This window comes from Cryptosporidium sp. chipmunk genotype I, assembly GCF_004936735.1.
Source record: "Cryptosporidium sp. chipmunk genotype I strain 37763 chromosome Unknown contig_53, whole genome shotgun sequence".
Taxonomy (NCBI): Eukaryota; Apicomplexa; class Conoidasida; order Eucoccidiorida; family Cryptosporidiidae; genus Cryptosporidium; species Cryptosporidium sp. chipmunk genotype I.
The window spans coordinates 77,184-94,544 of NW_027125600.1; the positions used below are offsets into that span (position 1 = coordinate 77,184).

General features: G+C 31.5%; 8 protein-coding genes across 8 annotated transcripts; 5 read left to right on the top strand and 3 right to left on the bottom strand.

Moving 5' to 3' along the window:
* Window positions 1-100: 100 nt before the first annotated feature.
* Window positions 101-2,485, top strand: ELE39_003445 (ATP-dependent helicase; the record flags this gene model as incomplete). Its single annotated transcript, XM_067346431.1, has 1 exon — window positions 101-2,485. The coding sequence occupies one exon, from the start codon at window positions 101-103 to the stop codon at window positions 2,483-2,485; it is 2,385 nt and encodes a 794-aa protein (XP_067200968.1).
* Window positions 2,486-2,876: 391 nt separating this feature from the next.
* On the bottom strand, window positions 2,877-6,338 carry ELE39_003446 (insulinase like peptidase; the record flags this gene model as incomplete). The annotated part of the gene is made up of 1 exon (XM_067346432.1): window positions 2,877-6,338. The coding sequence occupies one exon, from the start codon at window positions 6,336-6,338 to the stop codon at window positions 2,877-2,879; it is 3,462 nt and encodes a 1,153-aa protein (XP_067200969.1).
* Window positions 6,339-7,035: 697 nt separating this feature from the next.
* Window positions 7,036-7,632, bottom strand: ELE39_003447 (uncharacterized protein; the record flags this gene model as incomplete). The annotated part of the gene is made up of 1 exon (XM_067346433.1): window positions 7,036-7,632. The coding sequence occupies one exon, from the start codon at window positions 7,630-7,632 to the stop codon at window positions 7,036-7,038; it is 597 nt and encodes a 198-aa protein (XP_067200970.1).
* Window positions 7,633-7,911: 279 nt separating this feature from the next.
* ELE39_003448 (uncharacterized protein) lies at window positions 7,912-8,439 on the bottom strand (the record flags this gene model as incomplete). The annotated part of the gene is made up of 1 exon (XM_067346434.1): window positions 7,912-8,439. One exon carries the CDS (start codon window positions 8,437-8,439, stop codon window positions 7,912-7,914), a length of 528 nt encoding a protein of 175 aa, XP_067200971.1.
* A 716-nt stretch (window positions 8,440-9,155) lies between these two features.
* ELE39_003449 (uncharacterized protein) lies at window positions 9,156-10,106 on the top strand (the record flags this gene model as incomplete). The annotated part of the gene is made up of 1 exon (XM_067346435.1): window positions 9,156-10,106. The coding sequence occupies one exon, from the start codon at window positions 9,156-9,158 to the stop codon at window positions 10,104-10,106; it is 951 nt and encodes a 316-aa protein (XP_067200972.1).
* Window positions 10,107-10,646: 540 nt separating this feature from the next.
* On the top strand, window positions 10,647-11,582 carry ELE39_003450 (Spc97 Spc98 family; the record flags this gene model as incomplete). Its single annotated transcript, XM_067346436.1, has 1 exon — window positions 10,647-11,582. The coding sequence occupies one exon, from the start codon at window positions 10,647-10,649 to the stop codon at window positions 11,580-11,582; it is 936 nt and encodes a 311-aa protein (XP_067200973.1).
* Window positions 11,583-11,972: 390 nt separating this feature from the next.
* Window positions 11,973-14,591, top strand: ELE39_003451 (gamma-tubulin complex 4; the record flags this gene model as incomplete). Its single annotated transcript, XM_067346437.1, has 1 exon — window positions 11,973-14,591. The coding sequence occupies one exon, from the start codon at window positions 11,973-11,975 to the stop codon at window positions 14,589-14,591; it is 2,619 nt and encodes an 872-aa protein (XP_067200974.1).
* Window positions 14,592-15,061: 470 nt separating this feature from the next.
* ELE39_003453 (beta adaptin) lies at window positions 15,062-17,326 on the top strand (the record flags this gene model as incomplete). Its single annotated transcript, XM_067346439.1, has 1 exon — window positions 15,062-17,326. The coding sequence occupies one exon, from the start codon at window positions 15,062-15,064 to the stop codon at window positions 17,324-17,326; it is 2,265 nt and encodes a 754-aa protein (XP_067200976.1).
* Between the last annotated feature and the right edge of the window lie 35 nt (window positions 17,327-17,361).

Sequence of the window (17,361 nt, forward strand, 5' to 3'; positions counted from 1 at the left end):
CGCCAACAGCTGTTGTATACCGGCATTCCACATGTAGGCGCCAAATGATTTTTTTTTCAAAGGTCAATTATAACATTCGAGGAAAATTAGCAGGAGAAAAATGTCACAAGCTGGCATACTGCCAATATATCAACATAAAAAGCAGTTATTATCATTAATTCGGGAAAATGATGTTTCTGTGATAGTAGGAGAAACGGGGAGTGGCAAATCAACTTTATTGCCAGCTTTCTTATTTGAAGATGGGTTCGTGCAGGAAGATAAGAAGATGATTGCAGTAACCCAACCAAGAAGGATTGCTGCCATTACATTGGCAGAGTATGTTGCAAAGTTGCTAAGAACTAAAGTAGGAAACAAAGTGGGCTATTCCGTTCGATTTAAAACCGAAGTTTCCAAATACACTAAAGTTAAATATTTGACAGATGGAATGCTTATTAGGGAGTGCGTTACAACCAAAGGCGAGAGAAGTCCTTTTGAAAATTACTCCGTAGTCATTGTAGATGAGGCCCATGAAAGGTCGATCCGCACTGATTTTCTTTTAGGCCTCCTCAAAATGGAACTTTTAAATGGAAGCAAATTAAAGGTTGTAATCATGTCGGCAACTTTTCAAAGTTCTAGTTTTGAAAACTTTTTTGGCTCCATCGGTTCGCAAACTCAAGAAAACTCCTGCTCAAAGCTTAAAATTTGCACTTATTCTGTTCCTGGCAGACAGTTTCCTGTACAATTAAATTACTTATCTGAACCTGAGTTGGATTATTTAGAAGCAGTCATGATTACAATATTAACCATTCACTTTTCAAAACCTAAAGGTGGTGATATTTTGGTATTTCTCCCAGGCCAAGAGGATATCCACCATTTATATTTCAACTTGACTGCCATATCTAAAAAGATTGAAGCCTTGTTTGAGCAACAAGGAGAAATCAGCTTTTATCTGGGCAAACAGAAATTTGAAAATATTGAGAGAATTCGATTATTTGTTCAGTGCCTTTATGCTTCAATGCCCTCTGAGCAACAAAGTAGGGTATTTGACGTTCTTCCTGAAAATTATAGAAAGGTCATTCTTTCAACCAATATTGCAGAAACATCTGTAACTTTACCCAATATAGTTTATGTTATTGATTCTGGACTTGAAAAGCTTAAGTTCTTTCAAAGTAACAATAATATTGATGCATTAGTCATGAGAGAAATTTCAAAGGCCTCTTCAATACAAAGAGCTGGAAGAGCTGGAAGACTTAGACCTGGGGAAGTTTATCGCATGTATACAAAACAGGCCTATTCTGAATTCTTGGCCTCTCAAACTCCGGAAATATTAAGAACTAGTCTATCTGAGACTTTACTTGAACTCATTTACGTTCTTGATAACTATAATAATAGTACTCAACTCGAACAAAAAAGATCGAATTCATCCAATGATGAACATACTCTACTTATTGACCAGCAACAAGTTTCTGTCAAAAAGATCTTGAATTTCCCATTTATAAATTATCCAAGTAAGGAGTCTATCATTTCCACTCTCAAGTTCTTATATAGACTTGAGGCTTTGAATAAGAGTGGAAATATTACTGAATTAGGTACCAAATTGACAATGCTACCACTACCTCCATTCCTTGGTAAGCTTATTTATCACAGTATAGAATTTGGATGTACAAGTGAAGCAATCACTCTCGTATCAATGCTTTCAGCTGAGTGTTTCTTAGATTATTGCAATAGTAGTAGCAATCAAAAAGATAAGACTTATGGATCATTACAAGAGAATAATTCTGATCAAGTTGATCCCACTAGAAAGAAGCGTAGATTTACCCATAATTCGTCATCTAGAAATGACCAGTCATATAAGAATTACCTTAGATCAATTATGACAAAGTTTGGAGACCATGTTGGTTTGGTTGAAACCTATAATACTTGGGTCTCTTTACAAAAAAGTTCAGAAAAAACCAATAATATAAAAAGGAATTCAATCTCTTCTAGTAACAACTATGAACAAGTTAACTTTTGTAATTCTGTTGGAATTTCACATACTAATCTTTTAAGAGCGAAGTCTATTAGAGAACAGCTTATTGAAGTCACCACAAAAATATTTAATTTGAAAACTATCAATAGTTGTACTATGTTTTCACATTTCAACCACACTAATCCAGAATCCTTTGGATCTGAATATAACCAAGAGGAGCAACAGAAACAACAACAGCAAGAAAACAAATGGACTCCTTTTTACAAGTGTCTTGCAAAGAGTTTCTGGCAAAATGCTGCCAAACTCGACCCAGGTAGTAATAAACAATACTTAACTGAAGTCAATAGACAGCTTGTAAATGTACATCCCACTAGTAGCGTTTCGCACTTGAAAGAGAAACCAAAATGGATCATTTTCACAGATATCATTCAAACTAAAAAGACTTACATACGAATCATCTCAGCGATTAATCATCTGTGGCTTAATGACTACTGTTCTAGGTGGTTTATTACTACAGAAGCTAGCTCTAGCCATTAAAGGCAAAAATTAATAACTTGGGATATAGGATTCCTAGGTGGTTTATTACTACAGAAGCTAGCTCTAGCCATTAAAGGCAAAAATTAATAACTTGGGATATAGGATTCTGTGGTCAGATACTAGAATTATGCAAGTTCAGCCTAATTATTATCAGGTACATTAAACTTTAAATAAAACAATTATTGCTTCCACAAACTGTGCCTAACCTTTCAACTATTTGTCCCTATTTCAAAAAAATAATGTTATCTTTCCTTTTTTCTCATACCTTTCCTCCAAATCCTAATTCTCTCTCTTTCTCTTTCCCCCACCATTCACTCCACTCCATTTTGTTCTCTATTAAATTCCTCCTTTACTAAATCGAACTCGAATATAAATAACCAAATGAAGAGCTCTATTCATCCGAATCTGAAACATTAGTCGGAATTCTATCATCTTGAATTAGCTCGTCTATATGTTTAATATACTTATAGCCTGATGGAATGGAAATCATGTTATTCTTGGCTAACTCTAGACTACAGGGATTTCTACTTTTTGATTTGAAATTTTGAGATTTACGAGTCAAAATTAAATCTTTCAAAGGTGCAGATTGAACTTGAACGAGAAGAAACAAAGCATTGTCACGCAAAATGTTACTCATTTTGGATGTGAAGTTGTAAAAATCTATCTTCTGAAGATTGTCTATTACCGATTCTGAATACCCAAGATTGAACTTATGACTATTAAATTCTTCATCAATATCCGTCCTCATTAGTCTATTCTTGAGCTTCGAAATAGTTAAGTTCTTAATCACCTTATACTCCTCTCCAAAGTTACCCTTAAGGTTATTCTGATATTGATCTGTAAATTTAGATATATATAACCCCAAATCATTAGCTGAGTACTCCCAAGACTCTAATTGAATGCTCCATTTATAATAACTATCAAATCTTTCAATGGAAGTCTTTAAACTCAAACTTGCATTTGTAACACTTAGAGACTCCTTTAACCACATAATATTATAATAGGCATCATTTAAATATAAAATTTCGATATCAACATTGTAAGTTTTAAAACCCTGAGTATTCTTGTAGATGATGATATCTAATAAAGCAATATTCGGACCAAATTCATTCGAACCTGATTTAAAATCCAAGTAACCACTCCTTATTGTCTCATTTGTACAATTAATCTGGCCACATTCCTCATTTAATAACTTGAATAAATTCTCTATTGAAAGCTTTGGATTAAATTTTGTAGTCCCTTTCTGTTGCAAATCTGAATTACAACAAGTATTTGATAAGTCAAAAGGACCAGGACGAATATAATGGTAAATCATTCTTTTATAAGGTGTACCCCGAACATCCTTTATTGGAAAAGATCTACTTTTAAACAATTTAAGACATTGTTCTTTTGTAGCTTTAAAACCAAATTTAGTAGAAAAATTCTTCAAGGATTTCTCAAACTTGTCTCTATCCAAGTTACCTATAAATAATCCATCAATACATAGATTCTCCTTAAATTTCTTGAATTCATTATATAATTGGTGATGAGTTGTTCGGCTTAAACCTAAGAACTGTCGCCCCAATGTTGGATAATTTGGAACAGTTATTCTCCAAGAAAGCTCTTTTGCCTTAAGTTCTGAAGTCATAGACTGTTTTCTACTCATTAATAGTCCTTTATAAGTCAATAATGAGTCATAAAAAATAGCTTCTGAAATAATCTCCTGCGAATTTAATGAAGACGAGATAGTTTTTAATATAGGATATAAACTTGAGCTATATCCATTAATATGGAAATCCAAACTTGGGAAATTAGAAGAATGTTCTGAACCATTTCTTGGAATTAGTGAAAGTTTTGCGTCTTGAATCAAAGGTAAATTTAGAACACTCTTCATTGAAATTACCAAAATAAAGCTCAAAATTAAATTGATTAATGTGAATGAATTGAAAGGTGAGCTAAGTCTCAACATTCCCTTAAAATATGGTTGTTTATTATCATTCCTAGCTTTATACCAAATTTTAACATTTTCAGAAATGGAAATCTGTGTATCGTGATTTTTACCAATAGCTAAATGACGATCTTGAATCATTTTGTTTTTAAAAACGTCTTCTATTCCTGAAAATAAGTATTTAGGTGGATAAGATTCAGAATAATTTTCCGTAAATGAATTTGATTTAATCACATCCATATTATTCTCAAGAATTTGAGAACTCGAAAAGCTCCCCCGGGTAAAATCAAATAATTTGAAATCCTTTGGAGTATATGGATTAATGAATGGCCTAGAAAGCCCATTAATAATACCAAATGACTCCTTAGTTCCTTTTAAACGTTTTACTAACCTTGGGGAGATCTTTCTAATATTGTATTTGATCTTAAAAAGTGGTTCTATATAGTGGTACGCATATTTTTCATCGTAATCTACAATTCTATTCTTACATGATTTACCAAAATGATCGTCACTTCCTGAATTACTGCTAAAGGAATAGGAACTGGTATTTGTTGTTTGATTTTCAACAATTTCTGTAACATTTTCTATACAATCCTCATAATCATCATAATTACTACTCATTAGGTAGTTAACTTGGTTTGAGTTAACAAGAACAAGCAAATTTTCAATATCTAGAAAAGTCAATATTTGATTAAACTCTTCCAATTTGAGATCATTATACTTACAATATCTTTCCAATTTATGCCAAACGTTATAATTAATCAAAGAACTGATTCTATCCTGAAAATTTAATTTATAATCAAACCAGTTAAAGTTCATATAATTTGCAATACAATGATTAATAAGAAATTCAAAATATTTCTTTTCAATTTTCGTTTTACGTAAAAGTACCACAGAACTATATATCAATTCCAAAGTCTCCTCCAATGGAATCTGCCCTCCCTCAGATTCTACCTCTAACCAAACAAAAGCAAGTCTTTCTGCATAGTATTCAACGCTACATGTTAATATAAGAGGGAAAAGAGCATTTCTAAGTGAGCCAGAGAATTCTCCACAAAAGTAATGCTTGACCAAATATTCAAATAAAGGTATCCTATTTGAGCCTAATATGGCCCCCTTTTTGGAATCCAAAACAAATATAAATGAGATCTTATTATCAACTCCTTTATATTGAACTAAACTTCCCAATAAATTTTCAGTATGTACATTTTTCACTCCAATATTATGTCTCATCCCTTTAATATCAATCTCTAAATTCGGAATAGTTGAGAAGTGTTTGTTTGCCAACTTAACCAAATATTCAAGACTCAGTGAGGACTCTATAACCAACTTCATAATATTTGAACTAAAGTATTTCTTTTTAAACCTTTTAATTTCTGTGATCAAATCTGAGACAAGGTCATTTTTCTTTGTCATTAATAATGATCCTCGTAATCCTGAATGAAAGATTGATTTTATAACAGCATTTCTTTTAACTGTACTGGAATTTACCTCATTTTCATATTCTCTCCTCAACATTCCCAAGCAATTAGTTATAATTTCTTCAGAATAATCAGAAACGTCCAAAGAGCTCCTTATTCTTCCTAAATATTCATCCAAACATGCGGATGAGAAAATTCCAGAAAACTCAATGGTTGTGTCGCTTGACTGAGGAATCCAGTAGTATGTTATACATGCCTGAGTTTTTTTTTGTATTGAGTCCACCACTTTCGTAAACTCTTTTCCTTCAGTCTGAATATACTGGGAAACACAACTCAGAATCTTTGAAAGTCCCAAGTAATCCTTTGGGTCAAAAGTTGATCCCAAGTCTAAGCCAAAACTCACTGATGACGTTAAACTGTCCGAACTTGAAATTATTAACACCTCTAGCTTATTTGGTAAATAAAACCTTTTAACCAAATCTGCAAGATGAATTTTACCTGACATAATTGCTTTCTCTTTCACAACTTATCTATTTATCTTCAACTTCATCATCCTTTTTCTTTCTACTCTTTCCTTTTTTCTCTTATAATTTTCATCTGCTTTAATAGACTACTAAATGTCAAAAATTGATTACCCGCCTAAACTTTAATCAAAATTAATTATCAAGTTTCCTAATAAATTATTAGTAAAATAATTTAACTATAAATAAAAATAAGTGATTAATAAATTGTTTAATTTTGTAATTTTTCTCTTGATTTTTGTTATTTTTTTTCAATACATAAAAATACTCCCATATCCTATATTATTTAAGATTAACCAAATTATTTTGACTTATTTTACTAATTTCAGTCGTAACGGAGTATTTTAAAGCACACATCTTAATTAACATTTTTCTTTTCCACAGGTTTGCAATTAAATTTTGTGCTCTAAAATTCTTATCTTGATGAGTTTTAACCAATATCTTCAAAAAAGAAAAGAAAGAAAAATAAAAGTTATTAATATACTACACATTATCCAATATTTGCTGATAAGTTGCTCATTCTTTTCTCCTTATTTATCGACATTCTAGAGATAAATAGTTTTAAAAATTCGATTCTTAGTTTTTGATTAGCTTCTGATGACATTAAAACCACATTTTAATCTGGTGTGGGTCATTTTTTGAAATACAATCCATATCTAATATACCATAGTTATCTAAAGCTTAATTTATTAATATTATTAATTTTTTTTCAAAATAATATCTATTGAACCTACCTGGATCAAATTGATGTGAAAAAACAAGCTGATTGTTGATGAGCTTGATTGAAGTAGTTTTTGAACAAAATGAGCATATACATCTTATTAAATACTTGGAAAGTTTAGTAATCTGTGTAAATTCGGAATCCTTTTTGTAAACTTGGAGAATTGATTGAATAATCCTTTTAGCTCCATATGCTGCAATAATATGAGAGTAAACCTCAGTTCTTTGACATGATATAATTAGGATAATCAAGCCTTGTTGAACAACTTGATAATTATAAACATTAATGTCAATGATCTCCAATATTTCCCTTATAATATCGGGATTATTGAGTTTAAAGTCTTGAGAAGTGGATAATATGGAAACATATATTGCTAATATATTTTCAATAAGAAATAAATCTTGGTTCTTCCCTAACTTTTTTGTTATTAATTCAAAAACTCCTAATTTCAAAAACTCGTTACATGCATTTAAACTTGATCTAATAAGAAATCTCAGAGCTGCAAACCCCCAAATTTGAGTTCTTTCATCAAGCTTTTCATCTCTTAAATATAACATGATTTTTTTCCCAATATTGGAATCGACCCAAATCTATGATTAATAAAGAATTTCAAAAAAGAATAGCAAATAAAGTTTAAATGATTATCAACTGTATTATATTATTTAACTTACCTCAGATACTCTTAATGAATCAGATGATGAAATAAAAATTAATCTAAAAATTGCCATTAAAATCGAATTATTTGCTGAAGGGCTCCAAAGATTCTTATCCAAATGTATAAACAGCTCCAATATTTCAGGAATAATCTATTATAATTTGAATTGACAAGTTTTTTTTTAAAGGTGTGTACTTAATTTTAGATTACTTAAACTTACTAATGGAACCATTTTATCTGAAACTCCATCATTAAAAAATAAGTGAGTTAACAAGAAAATGCATATTAACACTATTTCTGATGATTTCTTGTGATATTTTATGGTATTTGATAATGTCTCCACAGCTCCAGACTCACACATATGATTCCTTATAATCGAATTCCCATCAAGTGGATCCAATAACTCTATTATTTCAATTAATCGCGATAATAAAAAAATTGTATCAACTTCAGAGCGTAGTTGCCTTAATATTGAAATAATCCAAATAGCATGTAATTCTTTTATTTGAGGTTGAATAAACTCCGTTGAAGTACGGCCCTTAATTTTATAATTTGATTCTTCATTATTTATCAAATCCCAGAAAGATAATAATCGGTTGCTACTGTGACTGCCAATAATTAATTTCTGGGATAATTCTAGGCCATTGCTTTTTTTCTTTAATTTAGCGTTCTTTATCTCACTCTCATCTTTTGAAACACAACATCCCATTATCTTTTTCCATACGTACTTGTAGTCAAATCAGTCAAAACCTCATTAGATATACTTAATTCCCACCAATCTTTTACAAATTTCTCAACTATTTTTTTTATATTTTGATATTTTTCAATTTATCAATTTTTTAAAATATATGCAGAACATCTCATTTCTGCTTCTAGTCTTGTATGACACTTTGCTATTTGCCACATGTAACCCCATTTTCGGCGCCAAAATGTGCACAAAATATTACTAAGTGGAATAATGCATTAATATTAATTAAGCATAGCAAAAAATGAAGAAAAATATTAAGGAAATAAAGAGAAACCTAATAAATAATTTCATTCTTTATTGAGCTTTGTTATATAACAAATATATTGAATTATTTACCGAAGCAAGTTGGGGAACGATCTACAGTTTTTCAAAAAAAAATTCAGTTATTGAGTGGAAAGTTTTTATATGACTAATTATTTGCATGTGAACATATTATGTAGTTGGAATAAATTAAATTATGAAATTTGGAATACCCCAATTAATTATTTACTCTATAAATTAGATATTAATTGTGAAAAATTGTTAATTTTTTTTTTAATAATTGTAATTATAGAAATAATTTATAGCTTTGTCCAATATTATATAAATTTATAATCGTAATAATGATTAATTTGGAAAGAATGAAATTAGTCATATTTTCATTATTTTTCCTTAATTTAAAAAGTTAAGCTGTAGAAATGAAGTTAATTTATTTATTTCCCTATATTTCCCTGGTATTAGTTTTATTCTGTGATTTCACAGAAAAAAGGAGCACTCTGTCGAAAATTTCATTAATCAGGACTAAAATATTTTCCAACGAGGGTAGCTTGAGTGATGAAAGAATTATTCAAAATTCATCTAATAAGCTTAGAAACGAGCCAGTGCTGTATGAAGTTAATGAATTAATTGATATAAGTGATTTATCTGAGGAAGATGAAGAAAATGACGAATTAATCTTCATAGATGATATAGAAAGAAGTAATTTAGGTGAATCAGTTTCTGATGATGAAGGTGAAATAAGTATTGAGGATAAAATGAAAAATATCGAAGGAGATTCTCAAAAAGATGATGAGTTAGTCGTTGATAAAGAAAGTGAAGCTTTAGGATTTAATGCTGAATTATATTTCAATAGCCAAAAGTGTTTCCTAATGTTAGGCTTTGAAGTTGAGTTTCTGGAAAGCCCAGTTTTGAATAACTCGGGAATAATAAAATACATTAAAGAAGCAGAAATTAGCACTGAAGGGGAGACAGTTAAGAGTGACAAGGATTCAGATTATGAAAAATATAAATTAATTGAATTGGAGACAAGAAATAAGAAACAAGATGAGATCATTTCTTTAATGAAACAAATAAGAGAATCTTGTTGGAATATTACTTCAGAAAGTACACAACAGGAGTTCAAGGATGAAGTTCTGGAAATTATTGCAATCATTGAAACAAAAATTTCTCAGATTAATAAAAAGTTAGAGAATTATATTAAGATTACAGATAAAAAAAGTTCAGAGTTTGATTATGAAAATTATGAAAGCAATATGGAAAAGAAAAGCAAACTTTTCGGTAGAAAAAGTTCTTATGAATTGGCTTTATCTTCATTTAAAAGAATTGAGGAATATTGGACTCACCTCGAAAATCTTCCTTGTAGTGTTTAATATTTTTATTCCTATTTTGATCAATTATTACTAATACAGGCAAACAATAACGTGAGTTTACATAGATTTAAAAATATAAAAACCATGAATCCTCAACTTTAACATATTATAATAATGCCTCTAGTATGAAAAGTATATAAAAATAATTGAATCCTACTATATAATAATTATTTACTTAAAATAAAAATCAATATTACTGTTTTTTATTTTAAATATTTGCATTACAATTACTTCAAGTTGTTGCATGCAAACTTCAATTCGAATTTTGGCGCCTTCTACAAGAGGGAAAATTATTGTTTTTATTAAAGTATTAGTTACCTACTGAATAACTTTAGTAAATTTTGCGGGAAAGAGGGGGGAAAAAAATTATCTGAGTGAATGATATATAAATTGATAAATATGGAATATTAAATTGCGACGGGAATGATAAAATAAGCTTAATAGTTGTGTGTGTGTTACTTAATTAACCTCTAAAGATACAGGCCTTTTGCGATTTCAAACTTGAATTGACAAATTGATTTGAAGTGGGATTCTAAAAGAATGATACACGATATTTTACTTTCTCTAACGGGGTTTCTTGGAGATAATATTGAAGTAGACCCGGTAGAATTTACAAGTAACTCAATTTCTTTATATAGTTATAAGTATAGACTAAGGCTCAAATCTAATGTCGAGGAGTATTTATCAGAAACTGAGAAATTGTTAGTGGACAAAATTTTGCATATTTCTAGTAACTTCTATTCTGTTAATGAGTTTGTTAAAAGAGTTCAGGGTTCTGTGTACAATAAACATAGCAATTATAATTCAAATTCGAACTCAAATCCTGCTTCTAGTTCGGAATTTAGTCATGAAAAGAACCATCAGCTTCAAATTAGAACAGATCTAAAGAAAAGATTGCTCAGAATTAACCCTGTTGGACTATATATTCATGCAGTGGCAAAATGCATGCAGGAGTATATTGTTCGATTTCTTCAGAAAATTAATCAGTTAGAAAGAGAAGTTTTTGAAAATCCAAGTTTACCTCTTACTTTTGTTCTGACTTCAATAACAAAACCTTCCAGAGTTTTGGATAACTTTATGGCGTTCATTGATGAATGGTACAATCTTGCTCTTAATTCTAGAGTAGATTCAACCTGCAAATTCTCTTTTTCAAATATGTTTATTACAATGGAAAAATTTGAAAATCTTTGTGAAATATACATAAGTATTCCATGTGGATATATATTGGATTATTTCTATTTAAGAACATCTTCGGGAGACTTGCTTCAAGAATCAGTGAGCAGGAACTTTCTAATAATATGTAGCCGAATCTTTTGCTACCAAATGATAAATTGGATTATTTTGGGAAAGCTTGTTGACCCTTTCGAGGAATTCATTGTTGGAAAGTTTTCCATTTCAGCTCCTATTAATTCATTGAACTCCCAAAAAGATGCTAGCTTTTCAAACTCATTTTCGTTCCTCTCAAATGATAGGTAAGTTTGAATAATTTTGCCAAATTGAAGAATCAACACTTTTGCGATCTCGATTTACCTACTATTATAACATCTTTAACATAGCTGTATTGAAGCCCTGGACTTGGATGAAAATCTTTGCAAACTTTATCATGAAGAGGAAGCCTCTCATTGCGGTGTTTTTGAATGGGAGGGACTATTTTACACCAGATATGAATCCTTTACAAAAAAGTTCTTTACAGTAAAGTTTCTTTACAAAATCTTTGGAGTCGGAAAAATTGTAAGTTTATCTCATTTATCTCTCACTAAAAAAAAATTTTGATTCGTATTTATTATCAACCAACGTTTCACCTCCTTCTCTGGTTTCTAGGTAAGACTTCTAAATAGATATGGAAGCAGTAATATTAGAGATAGAATGAACAAAACTGGACTTGAGAGCTACATAAATCAAGTTTCAAACATTTTAAACGAGTCATTTCCACACATTCAGTCCCAGCTGGAGGGGTTTCTTGAAAAGTTCAGAAAGGAAGTTTCCTCCCTTATGTATGAATCAATTATTATAAGAAACCAAAACAACATTACCCAAAAATTGGCATATGAAAACCTTTTTTCTCAAAGCATCAAGTTAATTCGAGATTTATACTTCCTTGGAAACTCTGACATCTTTCTCCAACTAGATAGCTCCATTTTTTACAAAAATCTAAGTTACGATGGTTCCCACACACGCAATACCAATTTTACTGAGCAATCTGAATTCATCTCCAACACTTGGAAAGAGCTCTTGGCATTAATTAAATTGGGCAATAACACCCCAAACACCTATCATGATTTCTCAAACTCCAAAGTTAATCTATGCTGTGACACGTTTGACCTTTTCAACTTTAACTTAAATGAGCTTGAATTAATTGACGTGTTTAACTGCTCCCTTACGAATGATAATATACTCCATTTTGGCGGGAAACCAGAAATGCATGAAAGCCAATATTTACATTCAGAGAATGAAACCTTGGAAAATGGAGGTTCTGAAGCTCATGAAAGTTGCATTTCTGAAGATTTTGGTACTTTGGATTGCAGCCTTGGTTCAGTTTATGAAGATGTTGACGCCATTTCAATGTGCAGAATTAAGTGGCCAATTCGTATCATAGATGGCTTTAATCACATATTAGAGTGTGTTTCTTCCGTAAACATAGTTTCATCTTTATTGTTCACAGCATCTGGTAGTGTTCCATTTAATGGCGATGGAATTAGCAGTTTTCAGGAGAATGGGTCAGAACATGAAGGGGAATTTTTAAGACTTACCTGGAGCTTTGGATTTAAGGACACAAGTAAGCAGGTCATGGAATTTTGTATTAAGCTATATTGGCATACAAAGCACTTGAAATCTTTATTGGGTACTGAAAAGGATTATTCACTATTAAAGACTAACTTAATTGAGGTCCCTAATCCTTTCATGAATTTAATGGAAGGTGACTTATTTACATATAGACTTAGGATTTTGTTTAAACAATCAAACATTTCAATATACATGGAGCCATTAAAAAATACTCTTCCTGGTTCAAATTCACTCTTTGGGAAACCAACACAGGTATTGAGTATTCAACATATCAATATTGATATTTGTTTACCTTTGCATACTTCGTCTTGTTATATTCATCTACTGAGACATAATGATCATGAAAGACTCCAAAAAGAAATGGAATTTAAAGTCTTTAAATGGTGTCATATAAGTTCCTCTAATAATTCGGATGTAGTTTCTCAGCTAGCAAACTCTTGCAGCATAGGAACTGCCTCGAGCACAAGCTATAACTTTAACTTATTAAATAATGTCTCATTGAATTCTTATTTGAGCGGAATAAGCTTTGATCACCATATATTTAGATTAAGAATCGTCCAGAAATTTAATTGGCCCTTACCACTTTTATTCACAAAAAAGAATATGGAACATTATTACAATCTATTCGACTTTTATTGGCTATTTTTCAGAACATATAATGCTCTTGAAAGGGTATGGAAAGAAGCCTTTAACCTAAGATATGGAAATAGAAGAGGAGTGTTCTCCACATTTTCTATGGAAAATCCAGTGAACCATTTTTGGAATTATATTTTTTACTGTAGATGGGTTCTACAAGTGACTATTGGAGAATATTACTCTTTTCTTCAACATTTTGTAGCTGATCAGAGCTTCAGTGACTTTCTTGATAGGGTCAAGGAAGAGCGAGATTTTGAGAATATTATCCAAAAGCATAATGACCTTGTTCAGATACTTATTCTTAAATCAGGGTTTTTGTTACCTTCCATCTTAAACCCGTTAACATCCATCCTAGTTTTAACCAGCGAATGGAGCTATTCTGTTTTTAAAGAACTATCAAGATGGAATGACTTAAGCGAATTTATTGAGGCAAATTACTCATTCCCAAATGTTGAAGAGATTAACTTCCCCTGGGAGGGTGATGAGTGGCAAACTCTCATCAATAACACTATCAACTTCATGAATAACTTTATTTTACTCTGGGATACTCTTTGTTCTGAAATTTCAATCGTTTCGAGCAATATTCAATATCAGCACTTTAGCTTTCTATTATCTACTTTTAATAATCACAGGTGGAACATTGATATACCCGACCTTAATAATGTAAATAAGGAAGAGGCCTTTCCTTGTAGCTCTTTTTCTCCATCACACCCAGACTGCATCTATGAGGACGAGGAGTATCGAGAAAAAACTATAACACACTCAGTAGAGGGTCTTTCCGAGGACTTTGAAATCGATAACTATTCAGACTTCAAAGAAGAAGACGATAGCGATGACTTTCTCGATAGCCAAGATGAATACGAGGACGACTACAAAAATGAATTTGATTCATTCGGAGGCAATTTGAACGAATACGATGACAATGATTACAATAATGAAAATAACGATGAAAACAAACAAAGCCAATATTCACCACATATGCTTGACAGAATAAACACCAACAGCTATATCGAGCTCATAAGCTCCAAACTTAGCACAACATCTCTCAAATCGAATAAAACCTAGAATAATAGCTATCAGAATTCATAATATAAATGCGCAAAAATATTACCCAAGCTTGTTTATTCTCTTTCTTTATTTTCTCGATTTGTAAAATTTTCAATTGTCAAACTTTTAATCATTCATTTTCAACCACTTCCCGCCCAAGCCATATACCGGTGTATGGTACCGAGAAAATAATAAAAATTGAGGGGAAATAAGATATGTAAATTGTGAATAAAAATAAATATAAAAATAATTTTAAGAATAAAAAGAGGAGTAAATAAAGGGAAAAAATATTTAAATAATAACTTAAATTGTTAAGCAAAAGTGAAGAATTATTAGTCTGGTAGTTTATATCTGCATTACTAATTTACTCACTCTTTTCTTTGAATATTGTGAAAAGAGAGTCAAAAATCTCAGTCTCTGAAAGTCTTTTGATTTAAAAATCTTTTGATTATATTTTGGTGTATGTTTATTTACGATATTCGATAAAAATGAACGATAGAAGATACTTTCAAGGCTCTAAGAGAGGAGAGATGCACGAATTAAAGGAGGAACTGCATTCATCAAGTAAAGAAAAGAAGAAGGAAGCAGTGAAAAAAGTTATTGCAGCAATGACAGTGGGAAAGGACGTTTCCTCATTGTTTCCAGACGTTCTGAATTGTATGCAGACTGGTTGTATTGAGCTCAAGAAATTAGTCTATCTTTATATAATAAACTACGCAAAAGTGCAGCCAGAGTTGGCTATTTTAGCTGTTAATACCTTTTTCAAAGATTCTATGGACTCAAATCCTTTAATTAGAGCATTAGCTATTCGAACTATGGGCTATATTAGGCTTGAACAGATTACAGAGTATTTAGTTGAACCATTAAGAAGATCATGTAGTGATCCTGACCCTTATGTTAGAAAAACTGCAGCAATTTGTATAGCAAAGTTGTATGATATTTCCCCTAGTTTAATGGAAGAGCAGGGGTTTTTTTCCTTGTTGAAGGACATGCTTAAGGACCAGAGTGCAATGGTTGTAGCTAATGCTGTTGCAAGCCTTCTAGAGATTTACGAAACTAGTATAAACAAGGGTCATCAACTTGAGTCTTTGCAGTCGGTAAGAGATGAAAAACAAGGCCAGGAAATGACTGAAGATCAGAAATTCTACAGACTAGCTTTTAACGAAGTAGAGAAGCACCAAATCCTACAGGCTCTCAATGAATGCACAGAATGGGGACAAATTTATATACTTAATGTGGTGGCAGAGTGGAGGGTATCATCTGAGAAAGAGAGTGAGCAAATTATCGATAGATTAACTTCCAGACTGTCTCATGCCAACCCTGCGGTAGTTCTCTCAGCTGTTAGGGCCGTTTTGAATTTACTTAAAAATCTGGAAAATTATGAAAATATTACAGGTACCTTACGCAAATTAAGACCGCCGATTGTTACCTTACTTACAACTTCTCCTCCTGAAGTACAGTATGTGGTTTTGAGGAATGTTCAGCTAATTGTTCAATCATATCCTGGCTTTTTTGAGTCGGAAATGAAGCTTTTTTATTGTAAATACAATGATCCTGTTTACATTAAGATTGAAAAGTTGAATTTATTATATAGAATGGCATCAGTGGATACTGCAAATCATTTACTAAAAGAATTAAAAGAGTATAGTACCGATACAAATATTGAATTCTCAAGAAATTCTATTAAGATTATTGCATTAATATCCATAAAATTCAAGGAAACTGCCCCCAATTGTTTTCAAATCCTTACAGAGCTTATCACAAATTCTCATCAAGACCATATAATTCAAGAGGGAATTATCTCCTTAAGGGATATTTTGAGATCTTACCCACAATTGTCGTCAAATGTAATTCCTGTGTTAATGGAGGTATCAGAGTTTGTTGTTGAACCTGAGTCAAGATCTGCTTTTGTCTGGATTATTGGAGAGGTTTACGAGTTTGTTCAAGGAACAAAACCAAGCACAAAGAATGAAACTTTGAATGATTTCCTCCGGTACTTTGTAGATGTTTTCATTGAAGAATCAGTTTCTGTTCAACTTCAAATACTCACAACCATAGTAAAGTGCTTCCTTAAGGCTCCAATTCATAATCAACAAGTGGTTACTGATATTTTCAGGCTTGCAACAACTAATGCAGAAAACCCTGATGTCAGAGATAGAGCTCTGATATACTGGAGACTTCTTTCTACAAATCCTGAGGAAACCAGAAAAGTTGTACTTTCACAAAAGACTTTAATATCCTCAAAAAGCTTCGATATTGAACCACAACTTCTTGAAAAGCTTATAGGGAATCTTGGAATGATTTCGTCTGTATACCACAAGCCTCCAGCATCCTTTGTTGACACAAACAAGAACAATATAACTCAAGCTCAGCCCCTGGCTTCTTCTGAGTCTCAAAATCATTCAGTTCTGATTTCATCTTCCTCAGAGTCTAATGTTGATGTACTTCCTTATAATATTGATTCCGGCTTTTCAGTTAGCTGTTCAAATACTAACGAGCTTATAAATATTGATGATCTCATTCCTTGTTCTGCTCCTATTTCAAATATTAACAGTAATAACATATCAGGTTCCCACGAAATGAGCTTCTCAAATAAAGTTCAAAGCTCTGAGCTTTTAGATTTTGGGCTTCCTGCCTCTAATGTGACTGCATTCAAAAGAAGTATCCAGGGAGACTTTAATAACGCAGGCATTGCAAGCTCACAGTCATCTAATAGTAATGTTATCACATCCGTTGACCTGCTATCTCTTTAGCCAGGAACAACTTTTTTATGTTTTTGTTACTACTG